The sequence below is a fragment of the Canis lupus genome, chromosome 32 (assembly GCF_003254725.2).
Source record: "Canis lupus dingo isolate Sandy chromosome 32, ASM325472v2, whole genome shotgun sequence".
Taxonomy (NCBI): Eukaryota; Metazoa; Chordata; class Mammalia; order Carnivora; family Canidae; genus Canis; species Canis lupus.
The window spans coordinates 6,909,326-6,926,546 of NC_064274.1; the positions used below are offsets into that span (position 1 = coordinate 6,909,326).

Here is a 17,221-nt window from a genome sequence, read left to right on the forward strand (position 1 = left end):
AAAATAGTATGGAGAATTTCATAGACACAGCGTGTCATGAAGTTCTTCTAAAGACCCAAAAACTAATACTAGAGGTGAAAACAATGTGAACATTTTAAAGCACTACATGGTACAAATATAAGAAATTTTTCATAGAGGAGTAAGCATATCAGGATTAGGAAATTCTAGATGAATGCTCCAAAAGTACACACATTAACTTATATTGGCTAGAAAAATGCAATGTATCTACCTGTAAATAAAATAGGTACTATGCTGATCATTCATCCCATTACAATTTATAGAAAATGAGAATTACATGGGCAAAATTTTCTATTTTACATTGATTTGTACACAGGAAAAAAAGAGATGATAAAAATACTGAACACTTATTTTCTAATCAGTAGCCACATTAAACATACTCCAAAGTACATTTCATTAAAGTACTCAGGTTTCTCTTTCTCCCTCTTATAATCTGAGGAGATCGATTCAACAGTTTAGAACATGGTGCTACTTTGCTGGATTCTTATGTGAAAAAGAAAATTTCTATCTGCTTCCTAGAAGCAGCACTCCTAACCCTCACCAGCCAGTTGGATGATACATGGCTTTGACTCTAAAGATGACCAGATGAGTGTGTCTGGATAGGTCACTTAAAATGTGACACCTAGTAATGCATCTTATAGTCCACTTTCCAGGAGCAAGTCAGTGGCATCCTCCTCATATGTGAGGAAGAGTTGGATCACAGTCACAGCGCTCTCCAAATGCACTTGTATTCTGCTGACTTTCATTTCAACATCTCCCCCTTCTCTCTATATAGTCCTGTCCTCTCACCAAACTGATCTCAGTTTTCAAGTGTCTGACTTGCATATGTGACTTCTGCTGATATTTCAAATGCTAGGGATACATAAAAATAAATTCAGAAGTTTCTGTTAGCATCTTAAGATTTTGGAGATAGCCATTCTCATACTGAGTAAGATGTTTTTCAGTAGTTTTCAGAATGTTACAGGGCTATACATCTTAGACTAAATTATCCTTTTTGAAATGCAATGGCTCAATTTTTTTCCTCATACCTGAGTAACATACTGAGCTGGAAGCACTGCATAACCCACATTCCCTGTTCCCGGAGCTGGGGCCAGCACAGTGCCTGGTGGCAGGTTAGTGAGGTTTGGCTGGATCTGTGGCAGTGGTGTAGCAGGCATGATGAGCCGCTGTTGTGGCTGGCTGGTGGTAACTATTTGTGAAGTGGGATTGATGGGTTTGGGAACAACCTTAAAAAAAAAAAAAGTATACCCATGATTACAAAAATACATTTTACAGCTTCTCCATTCAGTATAAATCTCTCTTACGTGAATCTTAACTTTCAATTTTAAAAGTGAATTGTCTGTCTGGGAGATGCTGAAGAAAAAAATTCTGTGTCACTCACCTGTTTGACAGTCTGCGCTGAGACGAGTGGAACTGACATCCGCACTGGAGTGGTATTAACCACCACTGGCTTTGCTTTTTAAAAAAAGGGAGGAAAGGACAATTTATTTACAGGAAATAGTCCTTGAAACATTGAAGATACTTAGTTCTCTCAAGATATCCTCAAAGAGCTTAAAGAATTCCATTTGTTTCCAATTTGGAGCAATCTTTAATCAGGATAGTCACCTGTTAACATTCCTTAACCCATCTACCAGGAAACTTATGGCTACAGTAGCAGCTATAGTTTATCTGCTTTACAACAGAACATTTGTCATTTAAGACAGTCTACTGAAAACACTTCTATCTGTATTCAGATGACTTAACATTCCCTACGAAATCTAGTCAGTTGAAACGTCCTTTAAATAAAAAAAAACCTGCCATTCAGGAGCTTGAGTAACAATACTGTTCTATACTCTAATTGCCATGTTTGTATTAAAACCAGAGAAAATATCATTCTTGTATAATTCATTATTTACAGAGTACCTACTAAAAGGCAGCCTAGCGTGAGGGTAAAGAATATGGTCTCATAGGTCATAACACCCTGGAGACTCAAATCCCAATCCTTCTGCTTTCTAACTCTCTTTGCCTGTATCCTCATCTATAACATGGGGCTAGTACCTCCCTTACAGGGTATAAGGATTAAATATGTTAATCCATGAAAATTTATTAGAACAGCATCAAACAAAGAGTAAGTGCCCAATAAATGTTAGTTGCCATTAATGTATTGTTATTACGACCATTATAACTATGCAAATGGCATCGTGGACTATGTTCCAGAGAAACTAGAGTACAAGACACTTGCTCAAAGAGATTAAACTCAAGTAAAGCATATTAGACAAATACCAAATAAAATAAATACGGTTAAAACAGAGAAAGCGCTTTAGAGTCCAAGGGAGATAGAACGTATGTGTGATTGGCAGAGGATGGGAATACGAAAGGATGCATGAAGGGCACTGTGTATGAGATGGGTTGTGATCAATGGTCAGGTTGAGGAGAGGGCACACAGACTGGAGCAGGACATTCCAGGCAGAAGCAGGAAAAGTGGAGGCCCGATGCCGGAAAATAGCAAAGCACTTCACAAAATGGTGGTGAACAGATCAGATTAGTTGGAACCTAGGGTTAAATTAGGCAAGCACAAGTCTTGAATGTCAGGGTAGAAATGTATATATTTAATCTCTATTCGGGGTGGTGGTGGGGTATATCCACTTTATTTTAAAAATTTTTATTTAAATGCAATTAAATAACATTTAATGTATCATTGGCTTCAGAGGTAGAGGCCAGTGATTCATCAGTCTTCTAATCAGTATTTTTAAATTCAGTGGGCAGTGAGAAGTTTCTGAGGATTTCGAAGTACAGAAATATTACTGGACTGGCACAAAGAGAAACTATTTGGCAGCAGTGTGTAAGACAGGATGGAGTTTCATGAAACAAGGAAAATTAGAAGAGTATCTGAAGTGAGGATCTACCTGAGGTGACAGACAGGAGAGCGCAGTTGCAAGAGACAGGGTGGAGGTGAAAGGAATGTGAACTGCCAAGTGGATGGCAAGAAACTGCATGTGTTAAGGGGAGAATACATAAGTGAGCGTTAAGCTTCAAGTGACCAGGAAAACGACCGCTACCAGAACTAAAACCTCGAGAATGAGCTGATTTGAAGGGAAGATGAACCCGCCATAGAGAAAAGCTATGGTGAAATTCAGGAGAGACTGGCACTAGGCCTGTAAGTTTGGAGCACAGGTAGTACAATTTTTAATACCGTCTACTGCCATTTACAAAATCTAACAAAGGGATTTAAAAAAGACAGGAAGGATATCCCTTCCGGTTTTATTTATGCAAAAAGACCTAGAGCCTGGTCTGAAAGAGAGAGGTTGAGATAATGGGATCTATACTGGTCCCTGAACAATAAAAGAAAAAGAACAGACTTCCTTAAATAAAAATGCTTGGGAGACTTGATGGCTAAAGACACAAAGTTGAGCATCCTGGAAGAACATGTGACAGCATTCTGAACTAAAAGGGAGCGGGGGGCCCCCCCCCCTGCAGCAAGGGGACAGAAGGGGAAGGGGGAAATGGGATACCTCCAGAAGGTGCTCTAGTGCTGATGACCGCACCTCGCTCAATACACTAAAAATCACTGAACTGTATGCTTAACAAGGGTAAATTTTTATAGTAGACACGAATTGCATCTCAATAAGGTGGTTATACAAAAAGAGTATAGGACCATGAATTACAGGAGCAGTGACATCTGATACCTGATTTAAAATTATTTGCTGTTCTGATTCTCTTCATTTGCTGTAGCTTTAGTCCTAATAACCACTGTAGACTGGTCTCAGCAATACTAAAAAGAATTAAAAGGTGAACTGAAAGGAATGAAAAGCCTTAATTCCTGCTTGGAACACAGAAGAGTAGACCCCCTACAGCACTTGCTCCTTGGAGAGGAGATGTTGCTCATCACTCCAGGAGCACACTGAGCAGCAGTTCTGAAGTGGCCCTAACAACCAGAAAGTAAGAACTTCCTGGTGGTCTCTGCAACAATGGGAAGGAGTGTGTGGCCTGCCCTCAGTCACATCAAGGGACAGAAGAACAGATGATTTCTATTTGGATAATAAAGAAAGGGTAACTGTCTCCATGTTGTGGGCAAGCTAGAGAATTTGGGAACTCTAGGTTTACATTAGCTTGACATCTGTGTGCTGAGTTTTCACTATAACCTAGGAAATAAAATATAAAATGAAGTGGTCAGAAAAGAGAACACTACAAATTACCTATGGAAAGGGGGACATATTGGTATTACTCAACTATATCAACAGTCTGTATTTCTCCTTCTTAACTTTTGAGCATAGTCCCACATTACTATTACTGCCATTTTCACAGAAACTGGAACAATCTTTTCTTTTTTGGTCTTTAACAGAAATTCTGAATAAACCTTTGAGAACAGCCTCCTTCCAAATTTTAGAAAACCACACATGCAAGTGTTTAAGGCTTTTTAATTTCTTAAATTGACTTCCTCACCAAGATGGCAGGAGATTACATTCTAAAGAGATTAACCATGAATTCTTCTGGATTTTTACTGTGCTGCTATTTAGCCAGCAGTTAACATGGTGGAGCCTGTGGATACTGGCTTTGAACAGTTTGGTGGGAAATGTACAAGATGAGCTCAACTCCCTTTGGCATAAGGAAATCCCTTATTGGAAATTAAGCCCTTAGAAAGACATATTAACACATTTGATGAACTAGAGCAATAATTTTCGTGTTGTCTCTAATAAAAATTACAAATTTATTATTCCTGTGAAATAATGTATATTATGTATTCCTAGGTCTCTTATGGGATAGGAGAGCAAAAAGAGAAAAATATGGGCATAAGGGCAATCACATGGGTGGTTGTGCATGTGAGTGGGGAGAGGGTACATATAGGGAGAACCAAAGAAGCTGAGAGACAGAGATGACAGGGAGGGAAAGTTGAAGGTAGAAAGCAAAAGAAAAGAAAGTAGCAGGGAAAAAGAGGGAGGTGTGTGTGTGTGTGTGTGTGTGTGTGTGTGTGTGTGTGTGAGGAAGTTCTAGGAGGCAAAGAGAACAGAGCTATAGAGAGAGACAAAAAGATATAAACTTGGAAAAGAAGGTACCTATAAATACACTAGAATTATGAAATGTTCAACCTATTCCTCCACTCTTCCTGGATCTTCAGGGTCTTTTCTACTTGTACCAAAGGCTTCTTATTGACAATTAGTGTTAACATTACACTGGAAATGGATCTCACCATAGGGTACACACAAGACCATATACACATTAAATCCAACCAACTGTATCTAATGACTCCTATCATTCTGACTATCTAAGTAAACCACACTTGCAGCACCTCTTTTAGTACCCTGCTAAGTTTAAGTATTGAGAGAATATCACACCTGGTTCCTTTAGCAATAAGCAACTTTCATCTTCCTTTCATTAAGGACATCAAAATAAAAGATTTTCTTCCAAAATCAGTTTAAAGAGGATTACAAAATATAAATACTTGATGGGTCCAATTTTAATAGAATATATACTAAAATATTGTGTCCTCCACGTATCCTTTAGTTTATCCCATCAGTAATTTAAAAAATAGTTTTCTCTTCCAGTTTCCCTCAGGTGAACTAGCTATCAGCAATATATAGCTCCAACCCTCTTATCCCTTAATAAAAATGAAAGAGCAAACAAGTGGTCTTTAATTCTTTTATTTACATCCAGTAAATAATAAATCATTTACTTGCCATCAACTGCTTTTTGACATCAATGGTATATGAAGTAGTCTTCTAAGACAAAAAATTAGGCCCTAAAATATAAACTGCCCTGATCCTTTCACAGCGTTCAATTTCTAACAAGTAGATAAACATGAAGAGTGGTTGTGTGTGTGTCTGTGTATATGTATCAGGTGACAGGATGGTTTAAACAGAAATAGAAAATGGAAGGTCTACAAACAGGAATATTCTCCAGGAAAAGCAGAACTATGCAAAATAAGAGAACATTTTAATTGCTTTTTATTAGCAATTACAGATTCAAAATAAATAAAGGATGAAAGTGGTATCAAGTTCTTATTATTTATACCTTGCCTACTAGTCATTTCAATTGATTTCAATTGATTCAGTTGGTAGTCCCCTACCAAGCAGCTTCACAGTTTAGAAAATTAGGTAATTTGGCTTCATCTAAATTTGTCCCACTAGCAGAAATGGTAGGCTTATAAACCAGCAATATAATGGCTACCCACAAATTGATGAATAATTCCAATGGTCTGGTAGTACAGGACACTGTGCACTTCTAGCAGAGTGAAATACTCTATATACAACTATGATTCTATTTCACTGTTTTCTACAACAGTTGCTGATTCATACTCTCAACTGAAATGCCATACATAGTAGGATTTCAGCAAGAAAAGGATCAATGTTCTTTAATAATGTTCAAAGAATTAATTACTGCTTTTAAGAAACGGTTACTAACCTTGCTGGAGAGGTTGAGTGTTTGTACTGGGATTCTGACTAACTGGCTGGGTTGAGCTACTGGCTGTTGTGGCAGTGACAAGTCGGACATAATGAAACTTGCTTCCAGGCACTTGAATCTGCTGGACATTGGGAGCAGTTGCCAGAGGAATAATTGTCTTAAACTGTGACGTGCTCACGCCTCCAACAGTGATGGTCTGCACAGCTGATTTCACTGCCTATTAAACAATACAACATGGCTATCATTAATCTGGGATTTAACTTTCCTACCCTTTTAACTTATAACAATTGCTCAAGTAAAAATGTATGTTCCTGTATTTCATCAAAAGCTGTTGCAAGGAACAACCTGTTCAAAGAGAAATGAAAAGAATAGTAATGAATACAGAGGTGAAACCAAAATTAATTTCTACCTTCCATCTCTAGTAGTTACTTCCTTGAGAATCCAGGTCAGATGACTTGCTATGAAGAAATTATTACTTAAATTATAAGAACTTACTCAATTTTGTTAATATTTATGAGAAAAGAATTATTTTAAAACTCCCAGAATTAAGCCTCATATTCAACATAGAGAAGATGCAGACACTTGTCCTTATTGCTACGCACCAAATTAACTAGGACAAATTTCATTTCTACACGTTCTAAAAAAGAAAAAAACCCAAAGAAAAGCCATCTTATACCCTCATTAAGTCTAGTCAATTCAATTGTTTCCACAGATACAAATGTACCCAATAACATATGGGTAAAGGGCCAAACTTGGTCCAAAATTATCCCAGTTTTGGTTGTCTAGGGAAACTGATTTTGAGAGATTCAAACTTGAGTCGATATAATCATTTTAATGATTTTTAATCTCTTCCCTTGTTCTGATAAACAGCAATGGGACTTCCCAAAAAGCTAAATGAAACATCAGGGGCAGAACAGAAGTCTTCTAAGATGTCTTCAGTTGACATTTAACCAATATACAACAGACTCTTCTACAAAGCAAAGATCCAGACCAGATTCTCAATCAGTTCTACAGTATTATTTTATGAAGAATTATATCCCCACCTATCTTCCAAAGAGCCCTCATGCTAAAAGACAATTGACATGATGGAGGAAATCCATATTACGTATATAATTTATGAAAGAATAGTTAAGAATTTGAACATTTTCATAAAAGCTCAGGAAAAAAAAGAGAAGAATGTCTTTTAGTGTGGAAATTCTACAGGCAATAGTCAAAGGAGATTACTGCAGCATAAAACGATTCATGTGTTATCACCGGGCAGAGGCACCACAAAGCAGATTTATAACAAAGGGAAGAGACAACAGCCAAACAGTCAGTGGATTAAATGAATATAGAAGAAAAGGATAAAATGTGTACATATGTTAGCTACTGAAAAATAAAGCAAGCATGAGACAAATATATACAGTGATGTAAGAGACCTAGCCCTTCCTATATCAGCTCAAAATGGAAAAAAATACTATCTTAAAACAAGGTGCCTCAAGCACAGTAAATTTATTGGGTCCTTAATATGTATGAAGAACAGTGCTTTTAAAACTCTAAATAGGATTATCTGATTTAAATCTAGCAGCCACATTATGAGTTAGGTAGAGCATGGCACTAGTACAGGAGCTGGTTTAAGTTTGCAGAGCCTATCTTTTTTTCCGACTCTTTCAATTTTTCTGCATCCTAAGCTTCAAGCTACAGCTCTTACAAGATATATATAATTGGGTCTTTAAAACAAAAATCAGACTTGACTGTATTTTTAAATCAGTATATGTCTGCTTACATCTAACATAGTTACTTAAAGATCTGGATTTAAATCCACCATTGTACTGTTTCCTATTTGAACCACTTACCCTGTTCTGTTCCTTTTTTCTTATTCTTTCTTTTGGGTTAAATATTTATTTCACTATCCCTCCCCATATTAGCTTTTTATTTATACATTATGTTACTAATCTTTTACTGGTCACTCTAGAGATTACAATGTACAATATAGGAATTAAATTAGTACTTTACATATCACCCAGGAAATGAAAGAACCATAAAACACTAACACCTTTTACTATTGCCCCATCTTTGTGCTACTGTTAAGTATTCTAATTCTATACATAATGCTAATGTCCTCAAAACATTCATTTACATATTATTGAAAATTTGCCCTTTCTGTCCTTCCTGTATCTTCCTGCTTCAAAGCATGATTTTTAGGATCATTTTCCTTCTGCCTAAAGAACTCAGTTGAGGATTTCCTTACGTGTGGAACTGCTAATGAAGAATTCTCTTCATTTTGTTTCCCCAAAAATGTCTAGTCTTTTAAGTTTCCAGTTTGAAAACAGTCATCTGATTCTTTTTTTTTTTCAACTGAGGCATACTTGATACACAATGTTACACTAACTTCCAGTTCATCGGATTCCTTCTTCAAAGTTTCGAACTCTGCTGAAATTCTTCATCTTGTTAAATAAATTTCTGAATATATTAATCTTAGTTATTTTAAGTCTAAGTCTGATAACTCCATTACCTATATTTCTTTGTTTTGAATAATTAGGTCTGGTTGCCTGGTGTGCCTGATGATTTCTGACTCAACACCAGACATTGTTTATAAAAACTTAAGCATAATTTGAGGCTCTGAATGATGTCATATTTCTCCAGAGGTAATTCACTTTGGCTTCTGGCAGACAGTTAAAAGTAGAGACAGATTATCCTAAACCAATCAAACTGGAGCTGGCTTGAAGCAGAGCCTCAGTATTCCAGAAGCCTTGTCTACTTCTGCTTTACTCTCACCCCATATAGTGACACCAATTAAGAACTGGCTTCCTCCTCCTTGTTGGGCCTGAATCTAATTTTTTTTTTTTTCATGAGATCTGTAAGACAGCTCCACTCAGCAACTTAAGACTTTTTTTTTTTAAATTTTTATTTATTTATGATAGTCACAGAGAGAGAGAGAGAGAGAGAGAGAGAGAGAGAGGCAGAGACATAGGCAGAGGGAGAAGCAGGCTCCATGCACCGGGAGCCCGACGTGGGATTCGATCCCGGGTCTCCAGGATCGCACCCTGGGCCAAAGGCAGGCGCCAAACCGCTGCGCCACCCAGGGATCCCAACTTAGCCTTTCTATAGCCACTTTCTGCTCCTCACCTCAGTCTCTCAGCCACAATTACAAATCAAGAAATGCCCTAAGGAGAAGATGCAACAGTGAACATGGGGCTGACTTCTCTAGGCTTCTCTTCACTTCATGAATATGGCTTCTGGTGTCTGGTCTGCAACAAGCTCATTCTGTATAGCCAAAAACAGAAAATAGCAATAGCCAGGGTTTTAACCTAAGCTACAACATTCCTAGTTGCGTGACTGTGCAAGCAACTAAACTCTGTGCCTAAGTTTTCTCATCTGAAAATGTGAAAAGAATACCTTTCTTACAGGATTGTTACAAGAATTAAATGAGTTAGATTATATGAAGTACAAATAATAATGTCATATATTACAATGCTCAATGTCTGTTGCTGTTTGTATCATCATTATGCCCATTACAGATGGGAGAAACTAGTTTCTTAGTTAAGGTCACAAAGCTAAAAAGTAGCAGAGCCAGGATTTGAACCAGTCCCAACTCTAAACTCCATTCTTTTAACTAGGACATCATAACCCCTTCAGCTGTCCATGCTTAATGAATAGTTATTAAATGACTAAATAAAAGTAAATAGTATCCAGTCCTCAAGAACTCTGTTAACTAAAGTTGCGCATTTGTCCCTAAGAAACACTGAAAGTATTTTTTTCATCAGTATGCTGAATATAAGTATAAACATATTTTTAAATGTTTTTAAAACAATTTTAGACTCAAAGTTACAAAACAGAGTTCCTATGCACACTTTCCCCAATAGAGTAAAATCTTACATAACCACAGAACACTATCAAAACAGGAAATTGGCACAATACTATTAACTAAACTACAAAACAGAACTTATTCAGATCTCCCCAGTTTTTATACAAGTTTTCATACAATTATCAAGATACAAAATTGTTCCATCACCACAAAGAAGCTCTCTAGCACCACCCTTTATAGTTATACCCTCCCTACCAACCCTAACTCTTGACAACCACTGACTAACCTGCATTTTCCCAACACCTGAAATACTATACAGTTACTATTTTTGCAAAAGACAGAGGCATTGGAATATACTTAATTTACTTGAGAATTCACAAGTTGGTTCCCTTCCTTGAAGTACAGTGGTCTGATAAACCACCTGTGAATGCCTCTTTGAATATACCACATTACCAGAAAAAGTTAATATTCATTCAATAAAAATCTTCAGGTATCTCTTGGGAAGCCTGGGTAGTTCAGTCAGGTAAACATCTGACTTTTGATTTCAGCTCACATCATGATCTCAGCGTTGTGAGATCCCATGGGGCTCCATGCTGGCTGTGGAGCCTGCTTGGGATTCTCTCTCTCCCTCTCCCTCAAGCAACCCCTCCTCACCCTGCCCTGCCCTGTGCATGAATGCTCTCTCAAAAATAAAAAATAATAATAAAATATTTTTTTAATTAAAAAAATTCAGGTATCTCTATTTTCTGATTAACATCCTTAACACCTGGGTTAGGATCCCTGGGTGGCACAGCGGTTTAGCGCCTGCCTTTGGCCCAGGGCGCGATCCTGGAGACCCGGGATCGAATCCCACGTCGGGCTGCCGGTGCATGGAGCCTGCTTCTCCCTCTGCCTATGTCTCTGCCTCTCTCTCTCTCTCTGTGTGTGTGACTATCATAAATAAATAAAAATTAAAAAAAAAAAGAAAAAACATCCTTAACACCTGGGTTAAAGCAACTTTTTTTCTTTTTAAGATTTTATTTATTTATTCATGAGACACACAGAGAGAGGCAGAGACACAGGCAGTGGGAGAAGCAGGCTCCCTATAGGGAGCCTGATGAGGGACTTGATCCTAGGACCCCAGGATTACTACCTAAGCTGAAGGCAGACACTGAACCACTGAGCTACCCAGGCATCACCAAAAGCAACTATCTTAATTTAAATTCAAAATAGCAACATTTATCATGTTAAGGGTTTCCTTCAAATTCATGGACTTGAAAGATTGTATTTGTACTATTTCCTAAGCTACTTCTATTTACAGATTAACATCATGTGTTACAATTAGCAAATGACAAAAGTCCTTGCTTAACTAAAGTTTACCTAAAAGGAAAGAAAGAAAATACTTTTCTAATTCTGCAAATGAATATTCTTATTCTATTCTGTGAAGGGGAGAGTGGGAGGTAGGGGGGAGGGAGTGGAGGAGAGAGGGAGAGAAAAGGCTCAACCAATATCCAAAAACAATGAGTTTATAGGGTTCCATATTTGGTTCTGTTTGTAAATACTGCTTAGAAATCATTGTTTGGACATATGGGCTCTGGTTCCAGTTAGTCTCAATTGTGTGTATTTTGGCAAGTAATCTAATGCTTTTTTATATCTGTTTCTCCACTATATAAGGGAGAACATTACCACTAACTGAAATCTGTATGGTGCTTTGAGACACCTGCACAAATTGTGCTGTTTCAAAAAGATATTAAGATGGCCTTTGTTTAATCTACTGCAAAATCAGAACAATATTTTCCTTAAAGCTAATTGGGTAGTGTTTACCAAAGTGTGTTTGTTTCATTAAATATTAGCTCTTCAGGATTAAATATTACATGAAACAGCCTACTTTGTCATATTAATTTATGAAACCCTAAGGTAAAGTTAAACAAAAGCCTTCTAAGAGCCCTTACTACACTAATGACCACTATAAATTTCCTAGATGGGTATGGTATATAGTGTTTCTCAAACTTACTTAACAGTAACATATGGGGAGGAAATTTTTCTTTATTACAAAAAATATATTGGTGCCAAGAGAAAGGCAGACAATATTATATGAAGACAACCTATAGGAAACAGTTTTTCACAAGAAATTGTAATAAAGAATGGTAGAGCAGACATAATCAATCCTAAGCAACCTGTACCATAAATATTCGTGAAATCTCTTAAAGTAGCAATTCATATGTATTTCTACATAGAACATTACTTAAAACTCATTTTGAATCTAGGTAAATGGGGGGCACCTGGGTGGCTCATCAGTTGAGCCTGCCTTCAGCTCTGGTTGTAATCCTGAAGTCCTGGGATCAAGTCCCTCATCAGACTCCCCGCGGGGAGCCTGCTTCTCCCTCTGCCTATGTCTCTGCATCTCTCTGTGTCTCTCATGAATAAAGAAATAAAATCTTAAAAAGAAAAAAAAAAAAAAAGAATCTAGGTAAATGGCAGCTAATTTTGGCATAATTTTCTAAGAGGGTACAGCTTATGTTTTTCTTTATTGAAATGTAATTGACATTTAACATTTCATTAAGTTTTAGGTATACAGAATAATGATTTCATATATGTTACATATTGCAAACTGATTCCCATAATAAGTTAAGTCCATCACAGGACATAATGAGATATTTCTTGTGATGAGAACTTTTGAAATCTACTCTCAGCAACTTTCAAATATACACTACATTATTATTGCTAACTAAAGTCATCATGCTTACATTACATTCCCAGAACTTATTTATAACTGGAACTTTGTACATTTGATCACCTTCACCCATTTCACCCACCACCACCACCACCACCCCCCCACAGCAAACACTAATCTGTTCTCTGTATCTATGAGTTCATTTTTCAAGATTCTACATATAAGTGAGATCACACAGTATCTGTCTCTCTGTGTCTGACTTACTTCATTTAGCATAATGCCCTCAAAGTCCTTCTATGTTGTGGCAAATGGCAGGATTTTATTCTTTTTTTTTTAATGGCCAAATTAAACTAAATTAAACGGCCAAATACTATTCCACTAGATAGATAGATAGATAGATAGATAGATAGATAGATAGATAGATAGATAGATGATAGATAGAGCTCTGTGTGTGTGTGGTGTGTGTGTGGTGTGTGTGTCTGTGTATCTCGCACATCTTCTTAATCCATTCATCTGTCAATGGACACTTAGGTTGTCTTCATGTCTTGGTTATTGTAAATAATGCTGCAAAAAAACATTAGAGTGCAGACATCTTTTCAAGATGGTAATCTTACTTCCTTCAGAAAAATACCCAGAAATGGAATTGTTGGATTATATGATGGAGTTCTATTTTTAATTTTGGGGGAAACTTCATACTGTTTTCCATAGTGGCTACACCAATTTACATTATCACCAACAGTGCACCAGCATTCCCTTGATATCCTCGCCAAACTTGTTTCTTTTCTTTGCTAACAGCCATTCTGACACACATGAGAGGACATCTCACTGTGGTTTTAATTTGCATTTCCCAAGTGATTAGTGATGCTGAGCACCTTTTCACATGCCTGTTGGCCATCTGTATGTTTTCTTTGGAAAGACATCTAATCCAGTTCCTCTGCTCATTTTTTAAATTGGATTGTTTGGTTTTTCTCAGTGGATTTGTATAAGTTATTTATAGATTTTCAATATTACCCTCCCCCCCTTTTTTAGAGATTTTATTTATTTATTCATGAGACACAGAGAGAAAGAGAGAGGCACAGACACAGGCAGAGGGAGAAGCAGGCTCCATGCAGGGAGCCCAATGTGGGACTCGATCCTGGGTCTCCAGGACCACACCCTGGGCTGGAGGTGGCACTAAACCAGAGCCACCCAGGATGCCCTCAATATTACCCTTTATCACATATGTTATTTGCAAATACTTTCTCCCATTCCATAGGTCACTTTTCCATTTTGTTGATGGTTTTCTTTGCTGTCCTTTTTAGTCTGATGTAATCCCACTTATTTTTTGCTTTAGTTGTGTTTCTTTTGGTGTCGAATTCAAAAATTCATTGCTAAGACTGATGTCAAAGACCCCTATTTTCTTCTAGGTTATATCATTTCAAGCCTTATGTTCAAGGTTTTAATCTATTTTATTTTTGTGTATGATGTTAAGATAATAGTACAATTTCATTCTTTTACATTAGGCTATTCAGTTTCCTAATACCATTTATTAAGGAAACTATCCTTCCCCCATTCTATATTTTGGCTTCTTTGTTATAAATTAATTGACCACGTATATGACTATGTAAATTATTTCTGGGCTCTCTATGCTACTATCTGTATTTATGGCAATACTATACTGTTTTGCTTACTATGGGTTTGTAATATAGTTTGAAATAAAAAATTTGTAGGGTTCCATAGTAATGGTTTTTAAAAAAATATTTACTAATTTTAGAAAGAGAGAGCGCACACAAACGTGGGTCAGTGGAGGGGCAGAGGGAGAGAATCTTCAAGCAGACTCCTTGCTGAGCATGGAACCTGATGCACGGCTCAATCCCACGACCCATGAGATTGTGACCTGAGATGAAACCAAGAGTCAGACCTTCAAGTAACTGAGCCACCCAGACACCCCCATATTAATATGGTCTTTAAAAATTTGTGACTAAAATAAAATAAAATAAAATAAAATAAAATAAAATAAAAATAAAAATTTGTGACAGAATGTTTATAGAGCTTATCATCATGGAAAAATTATGGTTACATTATCCGAATTACCAAACTTCAGGTTATTAAAATAAATAAACCTACCAAGAAGCAAATTTGCAAGCTTTAAAATGTTTCCAAGCTAAGAGACAAATGAAAAAATATGAAGAGATAAATATTATATGTATTATATCACTAATGACAGAGTCAAAACTTGAGATGAATACCAGAACTTTCAGCACTGTTTTATTGACTGGTGAAATATTATGAAATAACTATAAGGCATTCTTTTGCTACTTTTTTATAGATATTAACCCAACTTATGTTTTATTTATAGTCATGAATTACAGTGACAAAGATGAGTAATTTAAATATTAGTATCCATGGAAGCATTCAAAGAAAAGGTCAAAGAAAAGGTCAGAAACCAATCCTACTAAAGATTACAACATTATCAAGATAGAATAAATAAAATAGTATGGGACTGGCCTAGGAGCAGAGTACTTAAGATCAAAAGAATAGATAAAAGAACCATATAACAACAACAAAAAAATGGACAAAGGAAAAAGAGACAAAAACCACTCTGAAATACAGAGAACAAATTGGTGGTTGCCAGAGGGAGGTGGGTGTGGGGATGGTTGAAATAAAGAGGATTAAGAGTACACTTAACCATGATGAGAACTGAATAATGTATAGAATTGTTCTATCATTATACTGTACACCTAAACTAATATCACAGTGTATATTAATCATACTTCAATATCAAAAAGGAGGGAAAAGGAAATAAAATTACAGAACAATAAAAATTAACTACAGCTATAGATTGTGACACAAATGAATCTTAGACAATATGTTGTAAAGCAAGTTTCAAATGATCAAATTTGGTATTACAACAAAAATAATTTTGAAATAAACTACTTGGAGAATTAAAAAGAATCTATATACAGAACAGTTCATGTTGGAAGTTGGCATTTCTAATCAATGGAGAATGATGAGCTATTCAATATATGATATGAACTAGCTATTTGGTCTAAAGAAAAAAGGTGGATCCCTATAACTCATTCTGTGTAATAAATTTCAAATAGGTCAAAGATTTAACATAAAAAAACCACAAAACTCCCAAAAAACAAAAACCAATATTGGCATAAAGCCAGATACACAGATCAGTGAAACAGAATATATGGAGTCCACAAAGAAACCTGCATAATATATATGGTCAAATGATTTTTAACCAGAGTGCCAAGACCATACAATGTGGAAAAGACAAATGGTGCCAGAAAAACTATATCCACACAAAAAAGAATGAAATTGGATCTTTTCCCAACATCAAATACAAAAATTAACTCAAAAGGGATCTATGATCTAAATGTAAGATCTAATACTAAAAACTCTTAGAAGAAAACGTAGGGCATCAGAGTGCACAGTAGAGGAGTGCAGAAGACACAAAGACATAAATAATTAAAAAAGAAAGTCTATGTGAGATCTTTTAATCAATGAGATTAGCAAAGGCTAAAAGTGACTGATTAAACAGGAGAGCACAGAAACAGACTCACATAAATATGATCAACTAATCTCTGACAAAGTAGCAAAAATAATTCAACAGAGATAGTTTTTTCAACAAATGGTGCTAGAACAATAGGACATCCACATGCAAAAAAGTGTTTCTTGACACAGAAATCTTTCATATGGACTCAGGTCTAAAATTCTAAAATTATGAAACAAACAATAAAACTCCTGGAAGATAACACAGGAGGAAATTTAGTTTACCTTGGGTTTGGTTTTATTTTTTATTTTATTTTATTTATTTTATTTTTTTATGATAGACAGAGAGAGAGAGAGAGAGAGAGAGGCAGAGACACAGGCAGAGGGAGAAGCAGGCTCCATGCACCGGGAGCCCGAGGTGGGATTCGATCCAGGGTCTCCCGGATCGCGCCCTGGGCCAAAGGCAGGCGCTAAACCGCTGCGCCACCCAGGGATCCCGGGTTTGGTTTTAGATTCAATACCAAAACCATGATCCACGAAAAGAAAAAATTGGTAAGTCAAACTTCATTAATATTACAAATTTCTGCCCTACAAAAGATACTGCTGAGAATATAAAAGATAAGTCACACAGGGGGAGAAAGTATTTACAAAACATATGGTGAAGTCTAAAGATACAGGAGCCATCTGGGTTCCATTCCAGCAATTCCTGAAACTAAACAGCACCAAAGGAATGCAACAAGCCTATGAAAAACTATAGGATATAAACAACCCAATTTTTTTTTAAAGGGCAAGAGAAGAAAAGGGAAGATGAAAAAACTAAAAGAAATATTGATCTTTTCACAAACTTAATCTGAATCTCAAATTCACATAGTGTAAAAATAAATATGATGATTAGGGAAATACAA

At 36.4% G+C, this 17,221-nt stretch overlaps 1 protein-coding gene across 7 annotated transcripts in view; it reads right to left on the reverse strand.

The window, feature by feature from the left end:
• The window catches only part of LIN54 (lin-54 DREAM MuvB core complex component), a 70,140-nt gene that overhangs the window by 16,801 nt on the left and 36,118 nt on the right, over positions 1-17,221 (reverse strand). For all 7 annotated transcript variants that reach the window (XM_049104994.1, XM_025426016.3, XM_025426042.3 and 4 more), the window contains 3 exons: positions 6,397-6,613; positions 1,400-1,473; positions 1,047-1,244 (listed from right to left, as the gene is read on the reverse strand). In XM_049104994.1, the coding sequence (XP_048960951.1) occupies positions 1,047-1,244; positions 1,400-1,473; positions 6,397-6,613 (489 nt within the window). The remainder of the gene's footprint in view (positions 1-1,046; positions 1,245-1,399; positions 1,474-6,396; positions 6,614-17,221) is intronic.